The sequence below is a fragment of the Phacochoerus africanus genome, chromosome 8 (genome assembly GCF_016906955.1).
Source record: "Phacochoerus africanus isolate WHEZ1 chromosome 8, ROS_Pafr_v1, whole genome shotgun sequence".
NCBI lineage: Eukaryota > Metazoa > Chordata > Mammalia > Artiodactyla > Suidae > Phacochoerus > Phacochoerus africanus.
The window spans coordinates 158552938-158577763 of record NC_062551.1 but is presented as its reverse complement, the minus strand read 5'-3'; the positions used below and the strand labels follow the sequence as shown (position 1 = coordinate 158577763).

The following is a 24826-nucleotide window of genomic DNA, read 5'->3' as shown; positions in this document are numbered from 1 at the left end:
TCCCACGATCTCCCAAGGACAGAGTCTGGAACGAATACATCAAACTCCGAAAGGTTTTCCGCCTTTTCTTCTTCTGCCACTTCAGTTTCAATATTGTTTCGGAAGAGGAGAAGGGCGTGCCTTGGGAGCTCCTTTTCCCGCGCAACCTAGGGAGCAAAAGCTGGAGCCACGGCACAGGGATGGCAGCGTCCCGGCTCGCCCCGCAGTGGGCGGGCCCCTCTGAGCGGAGGGCCTGTGGGCGGGACCTCAGTGGCAGGGCCCTTCCGTGGGCGGGGCCTTTCCATGGGGCGGGGCCTTCCGTGGGCGGGGCCCAAAGGCCGGAAGTGGCCTCGTGGACCTGCCCCAACCGAACTTGAGTTCCTGACCGGGTGTCCCGGGAACCTGAAGGCAGCGGCTTGGGCTCTGCACACCAAAACCACCCGGTCTCCGCGTTCGTGCTGCTGCCGCCACCCGAGACGATGGTGGCTCGTCTGCTGCTGCGCGCCTGGCCCCGGGGCCTTGCTGTTGGCCTGGCAGCCCCCTGTCGGACCCTAAGCGCCGGCTTCGAGCCCGGTCAGTACCTGCAGCGCAGCATCGTGCCCACTATGCACTTCCAGGACAGTCTACCCAGGTGAGCCTCACCGCCCACCGCCAGCCGTGGAGCGGCCCCAAGCTTACCCCACTCACTCACGACTGTTCTGCTGAACCCTCTTCTGCCCCCAAACCTACCTGGGACGCTGCCCTATCCTCCAATTTGAAAATCCTGTGACTTTCAGGCTCTCCTGGCACAGGAACTTCAGAACGCTCAAATTCTCTTCCCGAATCCTCCCACTGTTCGCGTAGATTTTCTCTCTTGAACTCTTCTCGAACTTCTCCAGGAAGCCAACTTCCAATCAGATATCTAATTGTCCCTCCCACTTCTCCCAGAAAAATGTCCTACCTGCATATCTCCAGCCCTGTCCTTACTCCTCCAACTAGGGTGTCTCCCCCCCAGTCCTGCCCAGACGATGGAGCAGCCAATTCCTGATGCATAATAGTTACTCTCCCTCCACTTCTCCCAACACTCCCCCTTTTGGACACCCGGCCCTCGGAACCCTCAGCCCTGCTCGCTGTGCCTCCAGTCCTGTTTATTTTAGCATCCTACTAGTCTCCCCCAGCCTCACCTTACCCTCCCCCAAGTCTTCAACCTTCTAAGTCAGTCTTCACCTGGAAGCCTTTCACCCCTATCAAACCTTCCTCAACACTCCCCCACCTTCCTGCCCCTAAAATAGCCTCCCTAACCCACATTAGCCCCTGCAACTTCAGCACACCCTCACGGAATTACAGACACCGCCCTCAGTACCACTCCCCAAATCTTATTCACATTAGGTCCAGAGCCCACCCCAGTTCTGTGCCTCCTCATCAAAGCTACCCTTTCCACCTTGTGAAATACTTCTCCCAGAATCTACTCCCCCTGTAAAACAGCCCCCATAAATCTTCCTCTCTCTTTCCTTCACCCGGTAGTTTAATTCAGCTTCCAGTTTTCACAGGCTTTGAACAACAGGCCTTAATCTAAACTGCCAGTTCTCTTTCAATATTAGAAATTTCCCCAGGGAGTTCCTGTTGTGGCTCAGAGGGTTATGAACAGGACTAGTATTCATGAGGATGCAGGTTTGATCCCTGGCCTTGCCCGGGGGGTTAAAGATCTGGCATTGCTGCAAGCTGTGGTGCAAGTAGCAGATGTGGCTCATATCTGGTGTTGCTGTGGCTGTGGTGTAGGCCGGCTGCTGCAGCTCTGATTCAACCCCTAGCCTGGGAACTTCCATATGCTGCAGGTTCAGCCATAAAAAGCAAAAAAAAAAAAAAAAAAATTTCCCCCAATTCCTTCACCCTCTAAAACCAAACTTAAACTTTTAAACTTCTCTACCTGTTCACCAGTTAGTTCCTGGTACCGAATTCCCAATTCTTTTCTAAAGACCCTTTTACTTCCTTTCAAACCAAGCTGGCATCAGGGATGTCCTAGTCCAGGGGCTGGAGCCCAGCTCTCCCTACGCTGTGATTCGAACACAGGTTGTTAGAAGCGTCACCCCCAGCTCCTGGCTGCTGTTTTTCTCTCCAGGCAGGAACCCCTTACCCCCGTGTCATCCCTGCCCTCTCAGGACTATTATCTGAAGAGATTTTTGTGAAATGACAGTGTGCTAACATTCTAAGACAAACGACAATGAGATTATTTAGCCCCAGTCCCCCTGTACATATTTGGCAAGAGGACAGGAAAGAGAAAGGAAAAAGTGTTTGTGGCTGGGAGTTAATGACCTCTGGCTGAGCTGAGCCATTTGTGGGGGAAAGGTGAAGAATGACGGAGCCTATCTTCTCTTGCCAAGCTCGGCAGCAGATGGCTTTTAACTTTCAGACAGGCCTCGGCCCCACCCAGCTTTAAGATCAGAGGGCTTTTCTCCTCCTTAGAATTAGAAAGCCGGGAAGACTATTCGAGATCATTTCCTCCAGTCCACAGCACAGATACTATGGAGCTGCAAACAGTAGCCCTGCCTCATCCAGATATAACTTGACACTCTGCTGCCATTCCCCGCCTCCACCCCGGGCCTGCAGCACCCCAGCTGTAAATGAGGGATTAGGTGAGACTCCTTTTATCTCTGAGATGCTAGAGAGGTAGAATGTCCTTTCACACTCATTTCGATGTCACACTTGGGGAAAAGCCCTGGCTTGGAAGTCTGGTAAAACTTATTTTCAGATTCTGGATCTGATACTTTTATAAGTTCAGGCAATTCTTTTATGGCCACACCTGCAGCATATGGAGGTTCCCAGGCTAGGGGTCGAATCGGAGCTGCAGCTGCCGGCCTACCCACAGCCACAGCAATGTGGGATCCTTAACCCACTGAGCGAGGCCAGGGATCGAATTCACATCCTCATGGATACTAGTCAGGTGCATTACTGCTGAGCCACAATGGGAACTCCATATATCACTGCCTTTTAATCAAGTGGCCTTGGACTCGCTTTCCTATAGGAAGACTTGTGCTATGATATGCTTGGTTTTCAAGTGTAATTTTTTTTTTTGCTTTGCTCTTTTGTAGTGTGGGCACATGGACATAACATGCAATTTACCATTCTAACTATTTTTAGGTGTGCAGGTCAGTTAGGTGTTGTGTTTTTTGTGTGTGTTGTTTAGTTTTTGTGTTTTTGCTCTTTTTTAGGGCTGCACCTGGGGCATATGGAAGTTCCCAGGCTAGAGGTTGAATTGGAGCTATAGCTGCCAGCCTAGGCCTCAGCCACAGCAACGCCAGATCTGAGCCACAGCTCACGGCAATGCCAGATCCCCGATCCACTCAGCGAGGCCAGGGATCAGACCTGCGTCCTCATGGATACTCGTCAGGTTGTTACCGCTGAGCCACGATGGGAACTCCAGTTAGGTGGTGGTGTTTTTTTTAAGCATTTTATATATATAGATATACACACGGACCTGTTAACCTCAGAATCTAACACTAAGTCCCGAGGAGACAAAGGGTGGCTCAACCTGACATACATGATGAACTTGATAAACGTTGTGTTGATACGGATTTGGAGGTTTCCGACGTGGTGAGGACCTTCCTGTACAGCGGGGAGATCTTGACAGGTGAGCAGACAGTTCCGCTGTAATGGATACGTGGGGAGCCACCTCTCAGCGGTGGCTACGCTCACGAGACAATCGTCAGATGTGAGTTTTTAATCCAGGTCTACTTCCGAGCCGCATGGCTGTGAGTAAATCATCTAACCTAAAAATGGGGACACTCTGACCTTCCTGTCGGGGTTGTTGCCGTTAAATACCCTGACCCAAAGCCCTCAGCCCAAAGCCAGGCACCGAGTAAGGACGCCGAGACGTTCGCAAGCGTCCCGACTGCCTTCCACCACCCTCTGCTGCGTGTTGTGCTGTGTGAGCGCGGAGGTGGGAGGGACTTGGCGCCGGGCGGGGAGTAGAGAAGGGGTCTCTGAGCTGGAATTTGAAGATCACCAAGGGAGAGGAGGGAGGCGGGGACAGACCCGCACATGCCAAGGGACAGGCGCCTGAAAATGCATGACATGGTCAGAAATTTTGAGACGTAGATGGGAGGCCCAGCCCAAAGAATCACTCTTTGGCCCCTGAGTTATGAGAACTGGGGCTGGTGTGTATGTGTGTTGGCTGCAGTGGGGGAGCGGCATTGTGTTTCAAAAGTATCTCTCTATCGGGCCACTATTTGGGGCCTGTAGTTGATCCACAATAATTGCCAATTATCTCTTGTCGGTTTTCTATTAACCCCTAATCACTTTAGGGGATAACTGGTGTTCACACAATAGGCATGCTCTCTATTTATTTATTTATTTTTGTCTTTTTGTCCTTTCTAGGGCCGCTCCCGCAGCATATGGAGGTTCCCAGGCTAGGGGTCCAATCGGAGCTGTAGCCACCAGCCTACCCCAGAGCCACAGCAATGCAAGATCTGAGCTGCGTCTGTGACCCACACCACAGCTCACGGCAATGCCGGATCCTTAACCCACTGGGCAGGCCAGGGATCGAACCCGCAACCTCATGGTTCTTGGTTGGATTCGTTAACCACTGAGCCACGACGGGAACTCCGAGGCATGCTCTTTAGAATTCACGCGGGAGGCAAGTGAGGCCCGTTTCCAGGGTGCGGAAGATGACAGAAACAGGAATATTCTGAGTCCCACAGGCATGTCCTACGGATAAATTGTCTTGATATCCAGGATGATTTTATCTGAATCGTAACTAGATTGTGTAAAAACATAAAAGGCTTTATAGCTGCGTTCTTGCAGGGAGAACAGTAAAATGCCTGCTGCTTGGAAGCTGACTGGGTAATGACAGGAGATAAATCTGGTTCGTGCCAAGTTTTCTTCCATCTTTATTTCAGTTACATGAAGTTTAGATGGGGCTGTTCTTAGAGGGCGGGGAAGGAGAACCCACGTGGTTAAGGTGGATGCGCCAGGCCTCTCTCAAGGCTCCAGCTGTACCTCTTTAAAGGCACCTGGTGAATTATAGCTCGGGGAGCTCAAGGAACTACAGGGGTGCATATGAAACCACTTGGAGGTGTTTGGTGGTCTTTGGGGAACGGTGAAGAAAGAGTAGACACGTACTGAAGAGGCCACAGTGGAGTTCCCGTCATGACACAGCAGAAACGAATCTGACTAGTATCCATGAGGACGCAGGTTCGATCCCTGGCCTCACTCAGTGGGTTAAGGATCTGGCATTGCCATGAGCTGTGGTGTAGGTTGCAGATTCGGCTAGGATCCTGCATTGCTGTGGCTGTGATTCAACCCCTGGCCTGGGAACCTCCATATGCTGCAGGTGTGGCCCTAAAAAGACAAAATAAAAAAAAAGGCTGCAGTAAAGGCCTTTGTGGTAATACGTATGGAAACCCCATTTAAACAGACTTAAGCCAACAGGAATGTGTGAACTCAACAGACCTGAAAAATCCAGGTGGGATTAAGAGGCCCGGTTGATGTCATCAAGCCCCTGGTTTGCCCGACTCACTTCATTTGTGTGACTCCATTCTCAGGTCTCTGTCACTCATGGTGACAGAGTGGCAGCCATCACTTAAAGTACAGCTTACACACTAATCTCTCAGTGACCCCAGCTATTAGAGATTCCCTCCCTTACCAGTTCAAAAAAAATCCTGTAATTAAGTCTTCACGTTTCTGACTGGGTCTCGTTGGGTCTGAGCCAGTAAGCTGTAAGCCCACCCCTGGGGCTTGGGCGTGGAGTCAGCTCCACCTGCACCCCAAGGACTTGAGTAGGAAGGGGTGTTTTTACTGGAAGAAGTGAGAACGGGCAGGGCAGGCCAAACCAGTCATGGTAAAACCCTGTGCCAGGCACCAAGGAGCGACGATGGGCCAGTTCCTTAGAGCTGTGAACAGTCTGGTGGCAGAGTTTGGATCTACAGGCCTTGATGGCTTGAGTACGTAATAAAACCTAAAATTTATTGAGTGCTTACTATGTGCCCAGCCCTGTTCTGAGTCTGTGATCTGGATTGCCTCACTGAATTTGCACAGAACCCTAGGAGGTAGATATTAGGATTATTTCCGTCTCATAGGTGAGAACAGTTAGGTCCAGGGCAGGCAGCACATCCAGAGTCATGCAGCTGTGAAGGATGAAGCCGAGTCTGCCCTCCTGCCTCTGCAGGGTGCGGTTCTGCTGCCTTGCAAGGCAAGGAATCCACAGGATTCCTGGGGTTGCAATCACCGAACCGTAAAGGGGCCTCAGAAACTGTCTTTGTCAGTTCCTTCATCATACAGAGAAAAAATTCATCACCAGATGTGAAAAGTAACTGGTTAAAAAAATTTTTTCACACCTTTATTAAGACATAATTCCCATGCCATAAAATTCACATTTTAAAAAATCGACAGTCTATGACAAAGGAGGCAGGAACAGACAGTGGAGGAAGGATAGTTGCTTCCATAAATGGTGCTGGGAAAGCTGGACAACCAACCGCAAGTAAGAGAATGAAATCAGAACATTTCCTAACAACATACGCAGAAGTAAACTTCAAATGGATAAAAGACCTACAGGTAAGGCCAGATACTGGAACACTCCCAGAGGAAAACACAGGCAGAATCCTCTGACATACATCACAGCAACATCTCGTGTGACCCACCTCCTAGAATGAAGACAATAAGACACAAAAACCCAATGGGGCCTAAGTACACTCAAAAGCTTCTGCACAGCAAAGGAAACCATCTAAAAAAATGAAAAGACAGCCCACAGAAGGGGAGGAAGTTTTTGCAAATGACTCAAAACCGACCAAGGTTCAATCTCCAAAATACACAAACAGCTCATACACCTCAACAACAACAAAAATCGAAAAATGGGCAGAAGACCTAAAGAGATATTTCTCCAAGGAAGACATGCAGATGGCCAGCAAGCACATGAAAAAATGCTCAACATCACTAATTATTAGAGACATGCAAATCAAAACAACAACGAGGTACCTCCTCAAACCAGTTAAGAGTGGCCATCATTAAATCAACAAACAACAAATGCTGGAGAGGGTGTGGAGAAAAGGGAGCCCTCCTTCACTGTTGCTGGGACTGTAAATTGGTACAGTCACTATAGCAAACAGTATGGAGGTACCTTAAAGGCTTAAATTTCGGCTCCTCTGGGAAGCCAAGGCTGGGTTATTGTCTCTCGCAAGTCATTCTGTGCTGACGATACTATAATGTAATTGCCTGTTTTGTAATAGACTGGAAGCTCCCTGAGGGCACGCACTGTATATACACGTGTGTATGTATCACATCTTTATTATCCATTCATCTGCTTATGTTGCTTACATGTCTTGGCAATTGTAAATAATGCTGCCAGGAACATTGGGGCGCATGTATCTTTTCAAATTAGTCTTTTTGTTTTTTTTTCCTCAGGTGAATACCCAGGAGTAGAATTGCTAAGTCATATAGTAGTGCTGTTTTTAGTTTTTTGAGAAACCTTCATACTGTTTTCCACAGTGGCTACACCAATTTATGTTCCCACCAACATATATGAGGATTCCCTTTTCTCCATATCATTGCCAACATTAGTTGTATTCTTTTTTTTTTTTTGTCTTTTCTAGGGCCCCTTCCCTCGGCATATGGAGATTCCCAGGCTAGGGGTCTAATCGGAGCTGTAGCCACCGGCCTACGCCAGAGCCACAGCAACTCGGGATCCGAGCCGAGTCTGCAACCTACACCACAGCTCACAGCAACGCCGGATCGTTAACCCACTGAGCGAGGCCAGGGATCGAACCCGCAACCTCATGGTTCCTAGTCAGATTCATTAACCACTGAGCCACGACAGGAACTCCTAGTTGTCTTCTTTTTAAGGATAGCTATTCAGATAGGTGTGAGGTGATATCTCATTGTGGTTTTGATTTACATTTGCGACGATCAGCATGTTTCTTGTGTCTGCTGGCTCTCTGCACATCTTTGGGAAGACGTCTATTCAGGTCTTCTGCACATTTTTTCATCAGGTTATTTATTTGACGCTGAGTTATCTAAATTGTTTATATAGTTTGGACGTTAATCCCTTACAGTCATATCATGCGCAAATATTTTCTCTTGTTCAATAGGTCGTCTTTTCATTTTGTCAGTGGTTTCCTTTCCTGTGCAGAAGTTTTTAAGTTCATTTCTATTTATTTATTTGTTTATGTGTTTATTTGTCTTTTGTCTTTTTAGGGCCACACCCTCAGCATATGGAGATTCCCAGGCTACGGGTCGAATCACAGCTACAGCTGCCGGCCACAGCCACAGCAACTCGGGATCCGAGACGCATCTGCAACCTCTACCACAGCTCACGACAACACCGGATCCTTGACCCAGTGAATGAGGCCAGGGATCGAACCCTCATCCTCATGGGTACTAGGTGGGTTCATTAACCACTGAGCTCTGATGGGAACTCCAAAAGCTTTTAAGTTGAATTAGGTCCCACTTGTTTTTGTCTTGTTGTGTTTTTTGCTTTTGTTTCCTTTGCAGTGGGAGATAGATCCAAAAAAATACTGCTGTGATTTCTATCAGAGTGTGCCGCCTATGTTTTCTTTTATGGTTTCTAGTCTTACGTTTAGATCTTTAATACATTTTGAGTTAATTTTTGCATATGATGTTAGAGAATGTTCTATTTTTTATTTCTATTTATTTTTACTACGGTTGATTAACAATGTTTTGTCAGTTTCTGCTGTATAGCACAGTGACCCAGTTATATATATGAGAATGTCCTAAATTCATCCTTTTTACCTGTAGCTGTCTAGTTTTCCCAGCACCATTGAAGAGACTGTCTTTTCTCCATTGTACAGTCTTGCCTTCTTTGTTGTAGATTAATCCACCAAAAGTGTGTGGATTTAATTCTGGACTTTCTGTTCTGTTCCATTGATCTATGTGTCTGTTGTTGGGCTGGTACCATACTGTGGTGATGACTGTAGCTTTGCAGAATAATCTGAAGTGACAGCTCTGTCCTTCTTTCTCAAGATTGTTTTGGCTATTCAGGGTCTTTTGTGTTTTCTATACAATTTTTAAAATTGTTTGTTCTAGCTCTGTGAAAGATGCTATTGGTATTTTGAGAGGGATTGCTTTGAATCTGTAGCTTGCCTTTGGTGGCATGATCATCTTAATGATATTCTTAATACTATTAAAGATATACAAGGTGTATCTTTCCATCTGCTTGTGTCGTCTTCAGTTTCTTTCATATGGTGTCCTACAATTTTCCAAGTAGAGGTCTTTTACCTTTTTAGTTAGATTTATTCCTAGGTATTTTATTCTTTTTTTTTTTTTTCCGGTCTTTTTGCCTTTTCTAGTGCTGTTCCTGCAGCATATGGAGGTTCCCAGGCTAGGGGTCAAATCGGAGCTGTAGCTGCCGGCCTACGCCACAGCCACAGCAACTCAGAATCCGAGCCACATCTGCAACCCACACCACAGCTCACGGCAGTGTTCCTTAACCCACTGAGCAAGGTCAGGGATCGAACCTGCAACCTCATGGTTCCTAGTCAGATTCATTAACCACGGAGCCACAACGGGAACTCCGGTATTTTATTCTTTTTGATGTGATTGTAAATAGGTTTATTTCCTTAATTTCTCTTTCTGATAGTTTGTTGTTAGTGTATAGAAGTGCAACAAATTACTATATATTGGTTTTGTATCCTATAACTGTACCAAATTCATTGATGAGCTCTAGTAGTTTTTTTTTTTTTTTAATAGTGTCTTTAGGATTTTCTATGTATAGCATCATGTCATCTGCAAACAGTGACAATTTTATTTCTTTCTTTTCAATTTGGATTCCTTTTATTGCTTGTCTGACTGCTACGGCAAGGACTTCCAGCACTATGTTGAATAAAGGTGGCCAGAGTAGGCGTCCTTGTCTGGTTCCTAATCTTGGAGCAAATGCTTTCAGCATTTCATCATTGAGTATGTGTTAAATGGGTCCTTTGTTATGTCGAGGTATGTTCCCTCTGTACTTACTTTGTGGAGAGTTGTCATAAATAGATATTGAATTTCGTCAAAAGCTTTCTCTGCATTTATTGAGATGATTATGTGGTGTTTACTCAATTTGTTATTGTGATGTATCACATAGATTGATTTGTAGATATTGAACTATCTTTGCATGCCTGGGATACATCCCACTTGATCATGGTGTGTAACCTTTCCAATGTGTTATTGGATCCGGTTTGCTAAAATTCTGTGAGGATTTTTGCATCTATGTTCACTGGTGATATTGGTCTGCTGGTATCAGGTCTCAGGCTATGGTTCTGTCCTGGGGCTGGTATCTGCCCACCAGTGGGTACGTACTCTGGTCCTGAGGCTAGAGCAAGCTTACTGGTGGGCAGGTTAGGGATTCTCAGGTTGGTGCCTGCTCACTGGTAGGTGGATCTGGGTCCTGTGGTGTCTGACTGCAGGACCCTGGGGGTCCTGGGTTTAGTGCCTGTGCAGTGGTAAAATTCACACCTTGAGAGCATGCAATTCCATGGGGTTTTTTTTTGTATAATCGCAGAGTCGTGCAGCCATCAACACTAATTCATCACCTCCCCCTGTCATTAATAGTCATTCCCATTCTTCCTCCCACCACTGGTTACCACCAGTCTACTTTCTGACAAGTGACTTGTTTAAAGTTTGAACTCAGGTTTGTGTGGTCTCCAAGCTTCAGCTTTTCCAGCATAGCACACTGTCCCTAAACAAAGAACGAATCCACAACTGGCAGGACCATGCTCCCTGGCACACCTTCAGGTTTCTTCCTCATTCCGTGCTTGGGGGAATCTGCATGAGTGTCAGACTTGAAACCATCCGAGCAGGGGGGATCACTGGTGGGTGTCCAGTCAGAAGAGGGCAGAGACGCCAGTCTTGAGAAAACATGCACTTTTAAGGCAAAAGACAGTGGAGGAAAAGAGAATCAGGAGATGCGAAACCTAGCGGGGTGGGAGGAGAGACTCTCTAACTCCAACTTCTAAATCCTTGAAGGCTCTCGCAGCCTGCAGTCTGATGGGGAGAGAGACATAAATACATACATGCCGCTAAATGCGATAGAGAAGAATATAGGGTCCCGGGTGCGGAGAGGGTGAAGGAAGGAGGAATCACCTAAACCACTCAGCACTCGTTAAGGACCTATTCTGTGCCAGCCTACGTGCCAGCGGAGGTGAGAGGGGGGTTTCAGAGGAAGAATCCTAATGAGTGGTGAGCTCCCCTTTCTATGCCTCACCACACTCGTAAGAGACACCACAGTCACAGCCATAGCAACCTGGGATCTGAGCTGCGTCTCTGCATCACCACACTCATCAGAGACAACTCTGGGCATGTCTTCCCAGCTCCACATTCAGTGACAGCGTGTTGGTGGCTTGAAATTGGCCGTTGAAATGTGCAGCATTGGTAAGTGCTGCCAATGAGGGCTTCACCCCCTACCCCCCAGAGAGCTGGTTTACTAAATCACTGTTCCTTGGCGTGGATAACAGAGGTGAGGATGGGGAGGAGGTGGTACCGTTGGATCTGAGCAGAAAGACACTTGTTTGATGTAGATGGCAGGTGGTAGGCGTCAGGAAGGTGCTGGTCCTTCCTGGAAGTTGGGGACTGGCTTTCTTTGAAAAGAAATCTGAAGGCAGGTGGTATTTACAGAATAGTCATATTTTAAGAAAGGTGAGGAGGTAGGAGAAGAACTGGCTAAGAAGTTGGAGAATGTAGGGTCGTGTATTCAGAATGGAACGAGGGTTCTCCAAGGTATAGTGGCCTCAGCTAAGGAAGAATAATAGGTCTGTGGAGCCAAACTGGATGTTGCTGAGCTGGTCAAAGGGACCGGTAGGGGGCCCGGTTTGTGCCTAACTTGGGAGGTGTTGAAAGAGGAGGGAAGCAGGAAACTAGGAGGGAAATGAAAAGGAGATGGAATGAGCTTTCTACAGATATCAGTAGCTACTGGGTTCTATAAACACACTGCATATGTGCGATACGTCTACTATATGCCAGATACTCTGCTAAGTTATTTCTATATGCATTCACTCAATCCTCATAATGGCCCCATTTCTCCTTTTTTTAGGGCTGCATCCTCTTCATATGGAAGTTCCCAGTCTGGTGGTCATATTGGAGCTACAGCTGCCAGCCTACACCACAGCCACAGCCATAGCAACGCGGGATCTGAGCTGCATCTGTGACCTACTCCACGGCTCACAGCAACACCGGATCCTTAACCCACTCAGCAAGGCCATGGATGGAACCCACATCAGATTCATTACCACTGAGCCGCAACGGGAACTCCGCCCATTTTTCCTTTTAATGGGGTAAGACATTTGCCCAAGATGGCCTGGATGGTTAGTGACAGAATCCAGGATGCAGGCTCACACCTGTGAGATTCCAAAGGCTGTGACCCTAACCTCTCGATATACCAGCTGTGCTCGTGTAGACTTGGACTGTGGGCTTGGAACCTGACGGAGAGGATTTCTGATCTCCCCGCGAGGTGGGTCTTCTCTCCCCCTGATGGGCAGGAAACGAGTCTTAGGGACATCATGTAATTTGCACCTATAACCATAGGATAGAGGTGAAGTGACAGCTGGGACGTAAGCCTCAGTCTGATTCTAAATCTCATTTTCTTTTCACTGTCAGTCGTTCTTACACTTTTAAATTTCACAGAGCACTAAAATTATAGGGGGAAAATATTGTTATCAGCCTTATTTCTTAAAAGAAAGAACTTCCATGACGCCCATTCAAAAAAAAGGGAGGGAGGGAGGGACAGTCTCAGAATTAAGGACAGACTGTTCACATGAGCACAAAATTAAGCTGCGTGAAAAGCTCACCGGATTATGTGTGTGTTTTCATTTCACTGTGAACCTATGTCTTCGTAACTCTGGCCATCGATTGCAAGTGTCAGGTAATCCAGTGATGTGGCCTGTATGGCTATTTGACATTTACACTGAGGGTATTTGATATAAGGCAAAAATATGGACTTGGTAAATTGAGCATGTTCATTAAGCTGTCTTTAATATCTTTTTATAGAAAACGGGTGACTTTTCTAACCATGATAAAACACTTTAATTTATTCCATTGACAAAATCGTTTCTGTTGTATTAATAACTCCAAAATAAATCATCACTCTGAATGAAAACTTGCTTTACTCCACTAAAGTAAGTTTGGGCTAGAGTTAATACTCCGGAAGCTTTTTAATAAAGACTTTGTTTTTGTTTTTTATAACACTGTCATTGCCTCTAATTTAGAATTGTTGAAAAAGAAGGTAAATTTTTATTAATGTCCTCATCGTATCAAAACAAAGTCCTGAGAAAGGTAAGTGGGTAACTTTGTAATCACGAGGTCACTGAGGACATGTTGGGGATTTTCTGGTGAGTCAGTGAATGCGCTAAGTGTTGGGAATGGTTATACCGAGAGCAGTCTAAATCCATGCTGGCTGTAAATAATTCAGATTTTTTTTTTTTTTTGGCCACTCCCATGGCATGTGGAAATTCCCCAGCCAGGGATCGAACCCACACCACAGCTGTAACCAGAGCCACAGCAAGGGACAATGCCAGATCCATGTTGAGCCCCTAGGGAACTCCCGAGAACTTATTTTTGACATATTTTGGATAACCATGCATTGAAAAATAAACCGAAGAGCTACAGTGTATCTGCCTTATGGTAAATTTTTAAACTATGTTTTATGGATAACGTCAGTTTCCCTAAATGACTGCTGTATGTAGATATTTCGAATGTATCCGTGTTAATTTTGGGTTGGCAGAGGTAACCTCACAAACTCTAATTCGCTTTGGTACTGGGGGGGAGTGTATCTTTCAACACCGTTATTAACATGAAAAAGAAAGTACACCTCCCAGTACTGCCCGTGTGTCTTCATTTCACTGTGGACCCGCACCTGCCTCCCCAGAGCTGCCGCTGGGAATCCGCTGGTGGAGAGTGATGAGTAAGTCAGCACGTAGGAAGGTCTGGTTCTCTCTCACCGGACTCCTGGTGCGCTTGATGGTTGATCCGTGTTTGGCTGGCTCATGGACCGACCTGAGTTTCTCTTTTGTACAAGTCTCTGTCATAAAATACACCAAAAAATTTTAAATAGCACTTCTTTTTTTTGTCTTCGGGGAGGAGGGAGAGACAGTTGTTTTAAGGGTGGACTTAAAATCAGTACTGCAATAGGGTTAGCACAGGTGCTATGTGACAGGAAACAGGAAGGCTTCAGGCAGCTTCTGCGTCTCCATTTTGAATCCCGTTAGTCTATCTACTCATTTCCCTTATGACATCTATCATGAATACGTTAAAAGTGATTATTTTAACTTAAAAAAGAGCTACCATTGATACTTAAATTCATCTACTTGTTGATACTAAATGCATCTATTCTGATGTGTCAGTGGCTTCCCTTTGTTGGTCTTTTTGGAGGGAAATTCACTATCCAGTAGGTGTTTGCTAGTTTGGGTTGGGAAGCCACTTAACTTCTTCCACGTATTGTCACCCTAACACTGGCCTTGCTTTCTTCCCAGGCTGCCTATTCCCAAACTTGAAGATACCATGAGAAGATACCTCAGTGCGCAGAAGCCTCTCTTGGATGATGGCCAGTTCAGGTAAATGCTCAGAAAACTGGAATGACCCGCGTTGAGTGGTTCAAGAAAGAAAACGCTGGCAAGCGGTGGTGGACCAAGGTTCAGGGGATGTTTATGATTCGATTGGGTTACCAGGCACTTAGGACCTTGTCTTTATATTTGCAAGTTCAGGAAACAGACTTTTACTCACAAAGGGCTGACCAAGCCCTGAGATGAGCATCTCTTTAATGAGACTCAGCAGGCAATGGCGTATAAGCCAGAATGCCAAATCTGTACTGTCTTGGCAGCTGTTGCCTGGTAGGCTAGCTGGACTGGTCATTTGCAGAGGGCATGTTCATTGAGAAGCGCGTATGGCAGACCAGAGGTTTGCTTGGGGAGCGTATATACTGGGGTGGATAGTGCGTCCCCCAAATTAATTCCCTTCCCAGAACCTCAGTATGTGACCTTGTTTGGAAGTAGAACAGTTGCCGACATCCTTAGCTGAGATGAGGTCCTACTGGAGAAGGTCGGCTCCTGCATCCCATATGGCTGGTATCCTTGTAAGGAGAGGAGACCCAGAGACAGCCACGTGAGGACAGAGGCAGACTGGCACCCATCAAGGAATGGCCAGGGAATGCCAAGGATACCTGGTAACCCCAGAAGCTCAGAGAAAGACTTGGAACAGATTCTCCGCTAGGGTTTTCAGAGACCACACGGTTATGCCAGCACCTCGATTCTGTACTTGTAGCCTCTAGAACGGTGCGAGAGTAAATTTCTGTGGTTCTGAGCTGTCCAGTCTATGGTGCTTTGTGATGGCCGTGCTAGGAAACCAGTTCAGCATGAAACTGGAAAATCATACTGGATATTGTCAGAAAAGTGGATTCCATCAAACTCCTGGGTCTTGGTGTAGTACTCTTTTTCCACAATGGGGATTTGTTGTGTAAAAAATCGGCATTGTTGTTAGAATCACAGATTCCTTCTCTGGACAGTGATGGAAAAACCACAGGTGACCTGTTCTTGGTGTAGTCCTCAGCTTTTACACATTCCGTCTTAGTCCCCTGGAGCTTCCCCTGGCATAGCACTGATTTAAAAACTACCTGTTGTTAAGTATGATGTTTCAAACTCACCTAAATCCTTAGCTTTATAAATATTTAAAAAATCCTGTAAGGTGATATGCTACCTCTGTTTTACAGATAAAGCACCTGAGGCTCAGATCAAGTAACTTGTCCCCAAGGTCACCGAGTTTGAAAGTAACAGAATTCAAACTTAGCTCTTTTTGACTCCAAAACCTATATCCTTTTCTTCATGCTAAGCTGCCTCTTAGATTACACATTGTTTTATGAGATGGTTGAATTGATTTTCCCAGTTAATCTTTTTTTTTTTTAATTTTTACATTTTTTTGGGTCACACCCACGGCCGCATGGAAGTTTCCAGACCAGGGATTGAATCCGAGCTGCAGCTGCTACCTATTCCACACCTGCAGCAATGTCAGATCCTTAACCCACTGCGCTGGGCCCGGGATTGAACCTGCGCCACCACAGAGGCAATGCTGGATCTGTAACCTACTGTACCACAGCGGGAACTCCAATCATTTTAAGAAGATATCCTAAAAAAAAAAAAAAAAAAAGATGATGATATCCTAGATTTATCTATTTTAAATTTATTCTTGTTCTTCTGACCAAAGGTACTTTTCTTTTTTTAACATCTTATACTAGTCTTTATAATCTCTTTCATTTTTTGGCCACCCGATGGCATATGGAGTTCCCGGGCCTGGGATCAGATCCCAGCTACATTTGGGGACCACAGCTGCAGCAGCGCCAGATCCTTTAACCCACGTGCTGGGCCAGGGCTCAAGCCTGTGTCCCGGTGCTGCAGAGACGCTGCTGATCCCACTGCGCCAGAGCAGGAATTCCCGACCAGAGATTCTTTCTGAACTCACTCTCAGATTCTAGGGATATGCTCCTGGAGACCCAGAGTTCCTTGTATGAGTTCTTGGCCATGAATCTAAAAACCACGTATTCCCTGCCATGGTTTGATGCTATCTTTTCTTGAACATTTCAGGAAAACAGAAGAATTGTGTAAGAATTTTGAAAATGGAATTGGAAAAAAACTGCACGAGCAGCTGGTTGCTCAGGACAAGCGGAATAAACACACCAGCTACATTTCAGGTGGGTAGGGGGGCCTGTGGGCATGAAATTTCCAGAGCCCTCCATAATGGAAAGCAAGGTGTTTTCTCTCCTGTTTTGATCTCAAGTATTTTTGGTGAGACCAGCATTGAAATGATGTCTCACCCTCTTCCTGAAGTGGGTGTTAAGGCTGAGCGAATTCTTCCTCCACTGAGGTTCATCTGGAATCTCTGCTCCACAGCAAAGGCCTGCCTGCTCCGTGGGCAGGCTCGGGACAGGGCGTCATCGTCTGCCTTTACGACCAGGGTAGCGTGGTTGTCAGAGATGGGGACAGGGGCTGGGCGAAATGAGTCAAAGAGGTCAAAAGGTACAAAGTTTCAGTTTCAAAATACGTCCTGGGGGAGTTCCTGTTGCGGCTTAGCAGGCTAAGAATCCAGCTAGTATCCATAAGGATGTGGGTTTGATCCCTGGCCTCGCTCAGTGGGTTAAGGATCTGGTGCTGCTGTGAGCTGTGGTGTAGGTGGCAGACGAGGCTCGGATCTGGCGTGGCTGTGGTGTAGGCTGGCAGCTGCAGCTCCCATTCAACCCCTAGCCTGGGAACCTCCATGTATTGTGGGTACAGCCCTAAAAAATATATATATAATAATAATAATAACAAAATGAGTCCTGGGGATGTAATGTACAACCCAGTGACTAGTTCATAATACTGTGTTGTATATTTGGAAGTTGCTGTGGGTATAGATCCTAAAAGTGCGCGTCACAAGAAAAAAAAATGTGTAACTACGCGTGATGACGGATGCCAGCTGGACTCACGGTGCTGAGATGTTGTGATATATACACATAGCAAATCATGTCGCCCACCCGACACTAATATAATGTTATATGTTAATTATATGTCAGTTTTTTAAAAAAAGAAAAGATGCAGGTGGGGTGATTTTCCTACAAAAACTTTCAACCCCCCCCCCTCCCCATTCAGAGTTGGTTGCTTCCACCTCTGTGCCCACAGCACTTCTTTTAACTCCGTGTGGATTAGGATTTAGCGTTCTCTTGTCTCCTCGCCACGTGTATGGACGCATTTGCACATTTCCTTCCCCCGCCACAGCAGAGTTATTGGCAGTTTGGGTTTGCTCAGTCCTTAGTGTTTATACTATTAGGATCATGGAAACACTTTTGTCAGCTGAGTTTTTTTTTTTCCTTTCTTGTACCAACTTCATAAGTTCTCATCCTCCTTCATTGTCTGTCTCCTAGTTCCTTTTTTTTTTTTCCTGTTTTACCCTCTTTTCTTCTTCCGATGTTTCACAATCCTCTGTGGTCTCAGATATGAATGAGATATTAAAAAGGCTGTGGGAAGCTTTGTGGATGAGGATGGGCTTGTCAGTCCCAGCTTCACTGTTTTTTTTTGGAGGGGGTTTGGTTTTGGGTTTTGGGTTTTTTTTCTGTTTTTTATTTTTTGTTTTATGCTTTTTAGGGCCCCACCTGCGGCATATGGAAGTTCCCAGGCTAGGAGTCGAATTGGCATCTCATCTGCAACCTATACCACAGCTCACAATAACATTGGATCCCTAACCCACTGAGCGAGGCCAGGGATTGAACCCATGTCTTCACGAATACTGGTCTGGTTCTTAACCCACTGAGCCACATTGGGAACTCCGCAGCTTCACTGTTATGTGATCAGCGAAACCATTCCCTCGCGTGCTCCTAGTGTTAGTGTCTTTGGGTTAGACTCCCAGTAAACTGCCAAAAGCTATTTTCCTGGTTGCCAGTGGTGTAGGAGTGGGGTAAGGGAAGAAGGCTTGAGTTCTCTTCTGCGGCTCCTGTCCCCAGTTTTACTTTCTCCAGTGAATAAAACCTAAGGCTTCTACTGGAGTGGGGAGGGAACCTAGGGGGTGAGGGTAGGGGTCTAATTAAGTAGCCTTTGAACTAAATATATCTAGGCTGCTAGTTCCTGAGCCCTCTGGAGGTTCTGCTGTGTAAATCAGATTTTTTTCTTGGCCTTCTCTGCTGCAAACAGCTCATGCAGCTGGATATAAAGAAAACAACAGGAGTTCCCTGTCTTGGCGCAGTGGAAACGAATCCCACTAGGAACCATGAGGTTGCAGGTTCCATCCCTGGCCTCGCTCAGTGTGTTAAGGATCCGTCTTTGCCGTGGGCTCTGATGCAGGTCGCAGACATGGCTCCGGATCTGGCGTGGCTGTGGCTGTGGGCGGCAGCTGTAGCTCTGATCAGACCCCTAGTCTGGGAACCTCCATATGCCTCAGGTGCGGCCCTGAAAAGCAAAACAAACAAACAAACACTTACAAAGCAAACAACAACAAAAACAAACAACCCAATCAAACAATGGGCAGAAGACCTACATAGACATTTCTCCAAAGAAGCCCTACAGGTGGCCAACTAGCCCATGAAAAGATGCTCAGCTTCTCTAATTATGAAAGACCTGCAAGTCAAAACTTACAATGAGGTATCACCTCACCTCTGTCAGAATGGAAGAGGTCTGCAGAAAATAAATGCTGGCCAGGGTGTGGAGAAGAGGGAAACGTCCCACACTGCTGGCAAGAATGTAAATTGTTGCAGCCACTATGGAGAAGAATATGGAGGTTCCTTAGAGAACTAAAAATGGAATTACCGTATGATCCAGCCATCCCACTCTTGGGCACATAGCCAGAGAAAAGTGTAATTCAGAAAGAGACATGTCCTCCAATATTCACTGCAGCACTATTTACAACAGCCAAGCAGGGAAGCCACCTAAATGTCCATCGACAGATGAATAGATGTGTGTACACACACACACACACACACACACACACACACACACACACAATGGAATATTACTTAGCTGTAAAGAGAATGAAATACTGCCACTAGCAGCAACATGATGAACCTAGAAATTATCATACTAAGTGAGTCAAAGACAAATGTTATATGATATTATATGTGAAAATTTTAAAAATGGTACAAATGAACTTATTCACAAAGCAAAAATAGACTCATAGACTTAGAAATCAAATTTATGATTACCAAAGGGGGGTGGGGTATAGCGGAGGGCCAAATTAGGATTAACAGATATACACTTCTGTTTATAAAATAAATAAATAGGAGTTCCCATCATGGCTCAGCAGAAACAGATCTGACTGTATCCATGAGGATGCAGGTTCACTCCCTGGCCTCTATCAGTGGGTTAAGGATCCAGTGTTGCCGTGAGCTGTGGTGTAGGCCGGCAGCTGTAGCTCCGACTCAGTCCCTAGCCTGGGAACCTCCAAATGCTGTGGGTGCAGCCCTAAAAAACAGAAACAAAGCAAAACATTATTGTGATAGAAGGCGGATGCAGGAGTTCCCGTCGTGGCTCAGTGGTTAACGAATCCAACTAGAACCATGAGGTTGCAGGTTCACTCCCTGGCCTCAATCAGTGGGTTAAGGATCCAGCATTGCTGTGAGCTGTGGTGTAGGCCGGTGGCTACGGCTCTAATTTGACCCCTAGCCTGGGAACCTCCATATGCCATGGGAGCGGCCCTAGAAATGGCAAAAAGACCAAACAAAAAAAAAAAAGAAAAAAGAAATCAGATGCAAAAACCACATATGATCCCATTTCCCATTTATACTACAGGAGTTATTGTAGAGCAAAAAAAAAAACCAGAAAATTCGGAGTTCCCGTCGTGGCGCAGTGGTTAACGAATCCAACTAGGAACCATGAGGTTGCGGGTTCGGTCCCTGCCCTTGCTTAGTGGGTTAAGGATCCGGCGTTGCCGTGAGCTGTGGTGTAGGTTGCAGACACGGCTCGCATCCCATGTTGCTGTGGCTCTGGCGTAGGCCGGTGGCTACAGCTCCGATTTGACCCCTAGCCTGGGAACCTCCATATGCCGCGGGAGCGGCCCAAAGAAATAGCAAAAAAAAGACAAAAAAAAAACCAGAAAATTCCACCCTCTGGAAGTTAATGTCATTTCTTTTGCATGTGCTTGATGGTTTTTTTCTTTTTCAAACTGTGTATTTAGGAACTGCATGAGTTCTTTACTGTTCTTTTTGGATTTTAATGTTTTAGGCCCCTGGTTTGACATGTACCTGACTGCTCGAGACCCCATTGTCTTGAACTTCAATCCGTTCATGGCCTTCTACCCCGACCCAAAGTCCGAGTACAACGACCAGCTCACCCGGGCAACCAACCTGACGGTCTCTGCCCTCCGGTTTCTGAAGGCACTTCGGGCCGGCCTCTTGGAGCCGGAAGTGTTCCACTTGAACCCGGCCCGAAGTGACACGGCCACCTTCAAGCGGCTCATACGCTTGGTGCCTTCCGCCCTGTCCTGGTACGGCGCCTACTTGGTCAAGGCCTACCCTCTGGATATGTCCCAGTATTTTCGGCTTTTCAATTCCACTCGACTCCCCAGACCCCATCGAGATGAACTCTTCACTGACGACAAGGCCAGACACCTCCTGGTGCTCAGGAAGGGCCATTTCTATGTCTTTGACGTCCTGGATCAAGACGGGAAGATTGTGAGCGCCTCCGAAATTCAGGCTCATCTGAAGTACATTCTCTCGGACCGCAGCCTGGCCCCCGAGTTTCCGCTGGCCTATCTGACCAGCGAGGACCGGGACATCTGGGCGGGGCTCAGGCAGAAGCTGGTGCAGGGTGGCAATGAGGAGACCCTGCGGAGAGTGGACACTGCTGTGTTCTGCCTCTGCCTAGACGACTTCCCGGTGAAGGACCCCATCCACTTGTCCCACAGCATGCTGCACGGCGACGGCACAAACCGCTGGTTTGACAAGTCCTTCAACCTCATCCTTGCCGCGGATGGCACGGCGGCTGTCCATTTTGAGCACGCTTGGGGCGACGGGGTTGCCGTGCTCAGGTTCTTAAATGAAGTGTTTAAAGACAGCACGCAGGCCCCTGCCGTCACTCCGCAGAGCCCGCCCGCCCGCACGGACTCGTCCCGCGCGGTGCAGAAACTCAGCTTCAAGCTGGACGACGCCGTGAAGGCGGGCATCAGCGCCGCGAAGGCAAAGTTCGATGCCACCGTGAAAACCCTCACCATTGACTGCATCCAGTTCCAGAGAGGAGGCAAAGAATTCCTCAAGGTGCAGAAGGTGAGCCCTGACTCCGTGGCTCAGCTGGCCTTCCAGATGGCCTTCCTGCGGCAGTACGGGCAGACCGTGGCCACCTACGAGTCCTGTAGCACTGCCGCCTTCAAGCACGGCCGGACCGAGACCATCCGCCCGGCCTCCGTCTTCACCAAGAGATGCTCTGAGGCCTTTGTCAGGGAGCCCTCCAAGCACAGCGCCGCAGCGCTTCGGCAGATGGTGGCCGAGTGTTCCGAGTACCACAACCAGCTGACCCGAGAAGCAGCCATGGGTAAGCTGGCATGGGGAGCCTGCCTGTAGCTCTTGTTGCCCTCGGCGTGGGCTAAGCCTCAGTACTCCTCTACCCCGTGTCTCATGTCCATCCCTTCACTAGGTTTAATCCATCTGCCAACTTCTTCTTTTTTTTTTTTTTCCCTTTACTTTTAGGGCTGCATCCACAGCATATGGAGGTTCCCAGCCAGGGGTCCAATCGGAGCTGCAGCTGCTGGCCTACCCCACAGCCACAGCCATGCCAGATCCAAGCCGCACCTGCGACCTACACCACAGCTCATGGCAACGCCGGATCCTTAACCCACTGAGCGAGGCCAGGGATCGAACCCACATTCTCATGAATACCAGTTCCATGGGTTCGTTACTGCTGAGCCACACTGGGAACTCCTGATTATGTTGTGCTACCTTAGCAATCTGAACAGCCAGACTAGCTACTAGGGACCAGAATATTCTCTCCTCCTATGCAGGATGGGAAAATGCACCTAACTTCATCCTCATCGAAGGTCACTTTAAGCTGTGACACACGTTCCCTTTCTGTTACTTACTGGTCCTCAGACTCACTTTGGACACTGTAGGATTTCTCAGCCCACAGCCCCTCTTGCTTCACCCCAGGTGTAGCATGTCAGCTCCCTGTAGAGAGGCCCTCTCCGAAGCTCTTCCCCGGCCTACCTTTCATCCTTCTTTGCCTCTTTGTAGTAAAATGTGAGACCTCGAAAGGACCCGGAGGGTCATATAGCTCAGTCCTTTTATGTAGCCCAAAGCCCTGGAACTGAAAGGAACCTCCAAGACATTCTGGGCTCCTCCTTCTCTATTGAATAGGTAGGAAACTGAGGCCACTGGCCCAGAGTCACTTAGCAGATTAGCAGGAAAGGGATAGTAGAACCCTGGTCAAATACCCTTTCCATTTTGTTCCACTGACAGCCTCTCGTCTTTTACGCTTGATTTGGACTTTGGGTTTATCTTAGTTTTTGAGTCTGAGTGTGTGCTCCACATGTTTTTCTTGACTAACTAAATGGATTCAGTTCCACGGTTTAAAAAAATCATGTTCGTGGAGTTCCCATTATGGCGCAGCGGAAACAAATCCAACTAGGAACCATGAGGTTGTGGGTTCGATCCCTGGCCTTGCTCAGTAGGATCCGGCGTTGCCTTGAGCTGTGGTGTAGGTCACAGATGTGGCTCGGATCTGGCGTGGCTGTGGCCGGGGTGTAGGCTCTGCAGCTGTAGCTCCGATTCAGCCCCTAGCCTGGGAACTTGAATATGCTGTAGGTGCGGCCCTAAAAAGCAAAAAAAAAATTAAAAAAAAATCATGTTCATTTTAGGCTGATTTTTAGCTTGGTTGTTCACAGCTTTTTAAAAGGAATACTCCAGAGTGAAGTCCAGAGGTTAGTGAGCTGGAGGTGTGGATGCAGAGGTAGACAGGCCCACTTCCACTCTCAAGGATGCCAGGGAGGGTATGCCTACTAGCGGTGGGAGGTTTTACTAAGGTCCCTTTCAGTTCTGAGATTCTGACTCCGGTTTTCCACTTTGTCCCTGACAGGCCAGGGCTTTGACCGACACTTGTTTGCTCTGCAGTACCTGGCGAGAGCCGAAGGGGTTGCTCTGCCCGAGCTCTACCTGGACCCTGCATACAAGCAGATAAACCACAACATCCTGTCCACCAGCACATTGTCCAGCCCAGCGGTGAACCTTGGCGGCTTTGCCCCTGTGGTCCCTGATGGCTTTGGCATTGGGTATGCTGTTCACAACAACTGGATAGGCTGCAACGTCTCCGCCTACCAAAGCCGCAACGCCCGCGAGTTTCTCCAGTGTGTGGAGAAGGCCTTAGAAGACATGTTTGATGCCTTCGAAGGCAAAGCCATCAAAACTTAGCTTTTGGGGTGGGGGAAAAGCCTCTGTTGCTTCATCAGCTTAGAAATTGGGGCCTCTGTAGCCAGTAGGTGCTATTCTCTGACTAATAAAACTAATCACGAGGTGCCCGAGCACCAGGGCTATAAGGTTTGAGCTTAAAAACCATCGTTTTAGGACTTCCCATCATGGTGCAGCGGAAACGAATCCGACTAGGAACGATGAGGTTGCGGGTTCGGTCCCTGGCCTTGCTCAGTGGGTTGAGGATCCGGCATTGTCGTGAGCTGTGGTGTAGGTCGCAGACACGGCTCAGATCCCGAGTTGCTGTGGCTCTGGTGTAGGCCGGCAGCAACAGCTCCAAATACAACCCTGGCCTGGGAACCTCCATATGCCTCAGGTGTGGCCCTAAAAAGACAAAACAAAAAACAAAACAAAAACCATGGTTTTAAAGCTAAACATGTAATTTCCAAATGGAACTAGACAACAACCAAAAAGAATATGAGATTTAGTTTTAAGGACATTTAATCAGGGGGTAAGATGTGGAAAATAACTCAGGTGTATTTATTGTTGAAGCAAAAATAAAATTTAATTCTTGCTTGGAGGTGGTTCCTCTTGGGTGGGTTTTTTTTTTTTTTTAATTGTTTTAACTTAGTTACCTAATCCCATGAAGAACTTCCCACTGGTAAGTTCAGTAAGTGCAGATGATAGGAAGTACCTCCTGGCCCCGGGCTCTTCAGGTAACGGTGGGAAACAAGCTTTCATCTCTCCTGTAAACTTGCTTCTCTCTTCTAGGATAGCCTTTCTTTAAAAATCCTCTTCATTTTTCTCAGGAGTAAACTGCTACTGCTTGATTCTGATAGTCTTGCTGCAATAAAAGGTTATACGTATGGATTTAGGGAGTGCTCTTTCACTATTCTTCCAGCCAAATGAAAATTAACAATTGGTGTGTTTTTTTTGTTTTTTTTTTACTCTTTGCAGCCACACCTGGGGTACATGAAAGTTCCCAGGCTAGGGGTAGAATTGGAGCTGCAGCTGCAACCTATACCACAGCCATGGCAACACCAGATCCTTAAC

The 24826-nt window shown here is 47.2% G+C and overlaps 1 protein-coding gene across 1 annotated transcript; it reads left to right on the top strand.

Moving 5' to 3' along the window:
• On the top strand, positions 1–24353 carry CPT2 (carnitine palmitoyltransferase 2). Its single transcript, XM_047789070.1, has 5 exons — positions 1–610; positions 14406–14486; positions 16506–16612; positions 20604–21908; positions 23445–24353. Exons 1-5 carry the CDS (start codon positions 459–461, stop codon positions 23774–23776), a joined length of 1977 nt encoding a protein of 658 aa, XP_047645026.1. The 5' UTR covers positions 1–458; the 3' UTR covers positions 23777–24353.
• The last annotated feature ends 473 nt before the right edge of the window (positions 24354–24826 follow it).

What these genes read in the sequence shown, in the direction of transcription:
- CPT2 (XM_047789070.1), top strand. Translation starts at nt 459, where the DNA reads ATGGTGGCTCGTCTGCTGCTGCGCGCCTGGCCCCGGGGCCTTGCTGTT. An exon ending in TTGGATGATGGCCAGTTCAG is followed by an intron (nt 14,487 to 16,505) that starts GTAAATGCTCAG and finishes TGAACATTTCAG; the next exon opens with GAAAACAGAAGAATTGTGTA. An exon ending in GACCCGAGAAGCAGCCATGG is followed by an intron (nt 21,909 to 23,444) that starts GTAAGCTGGCAT and finishes TGTCCCTGACAG; the next exon opens with GCCAGGGCTTTGACCGACAC.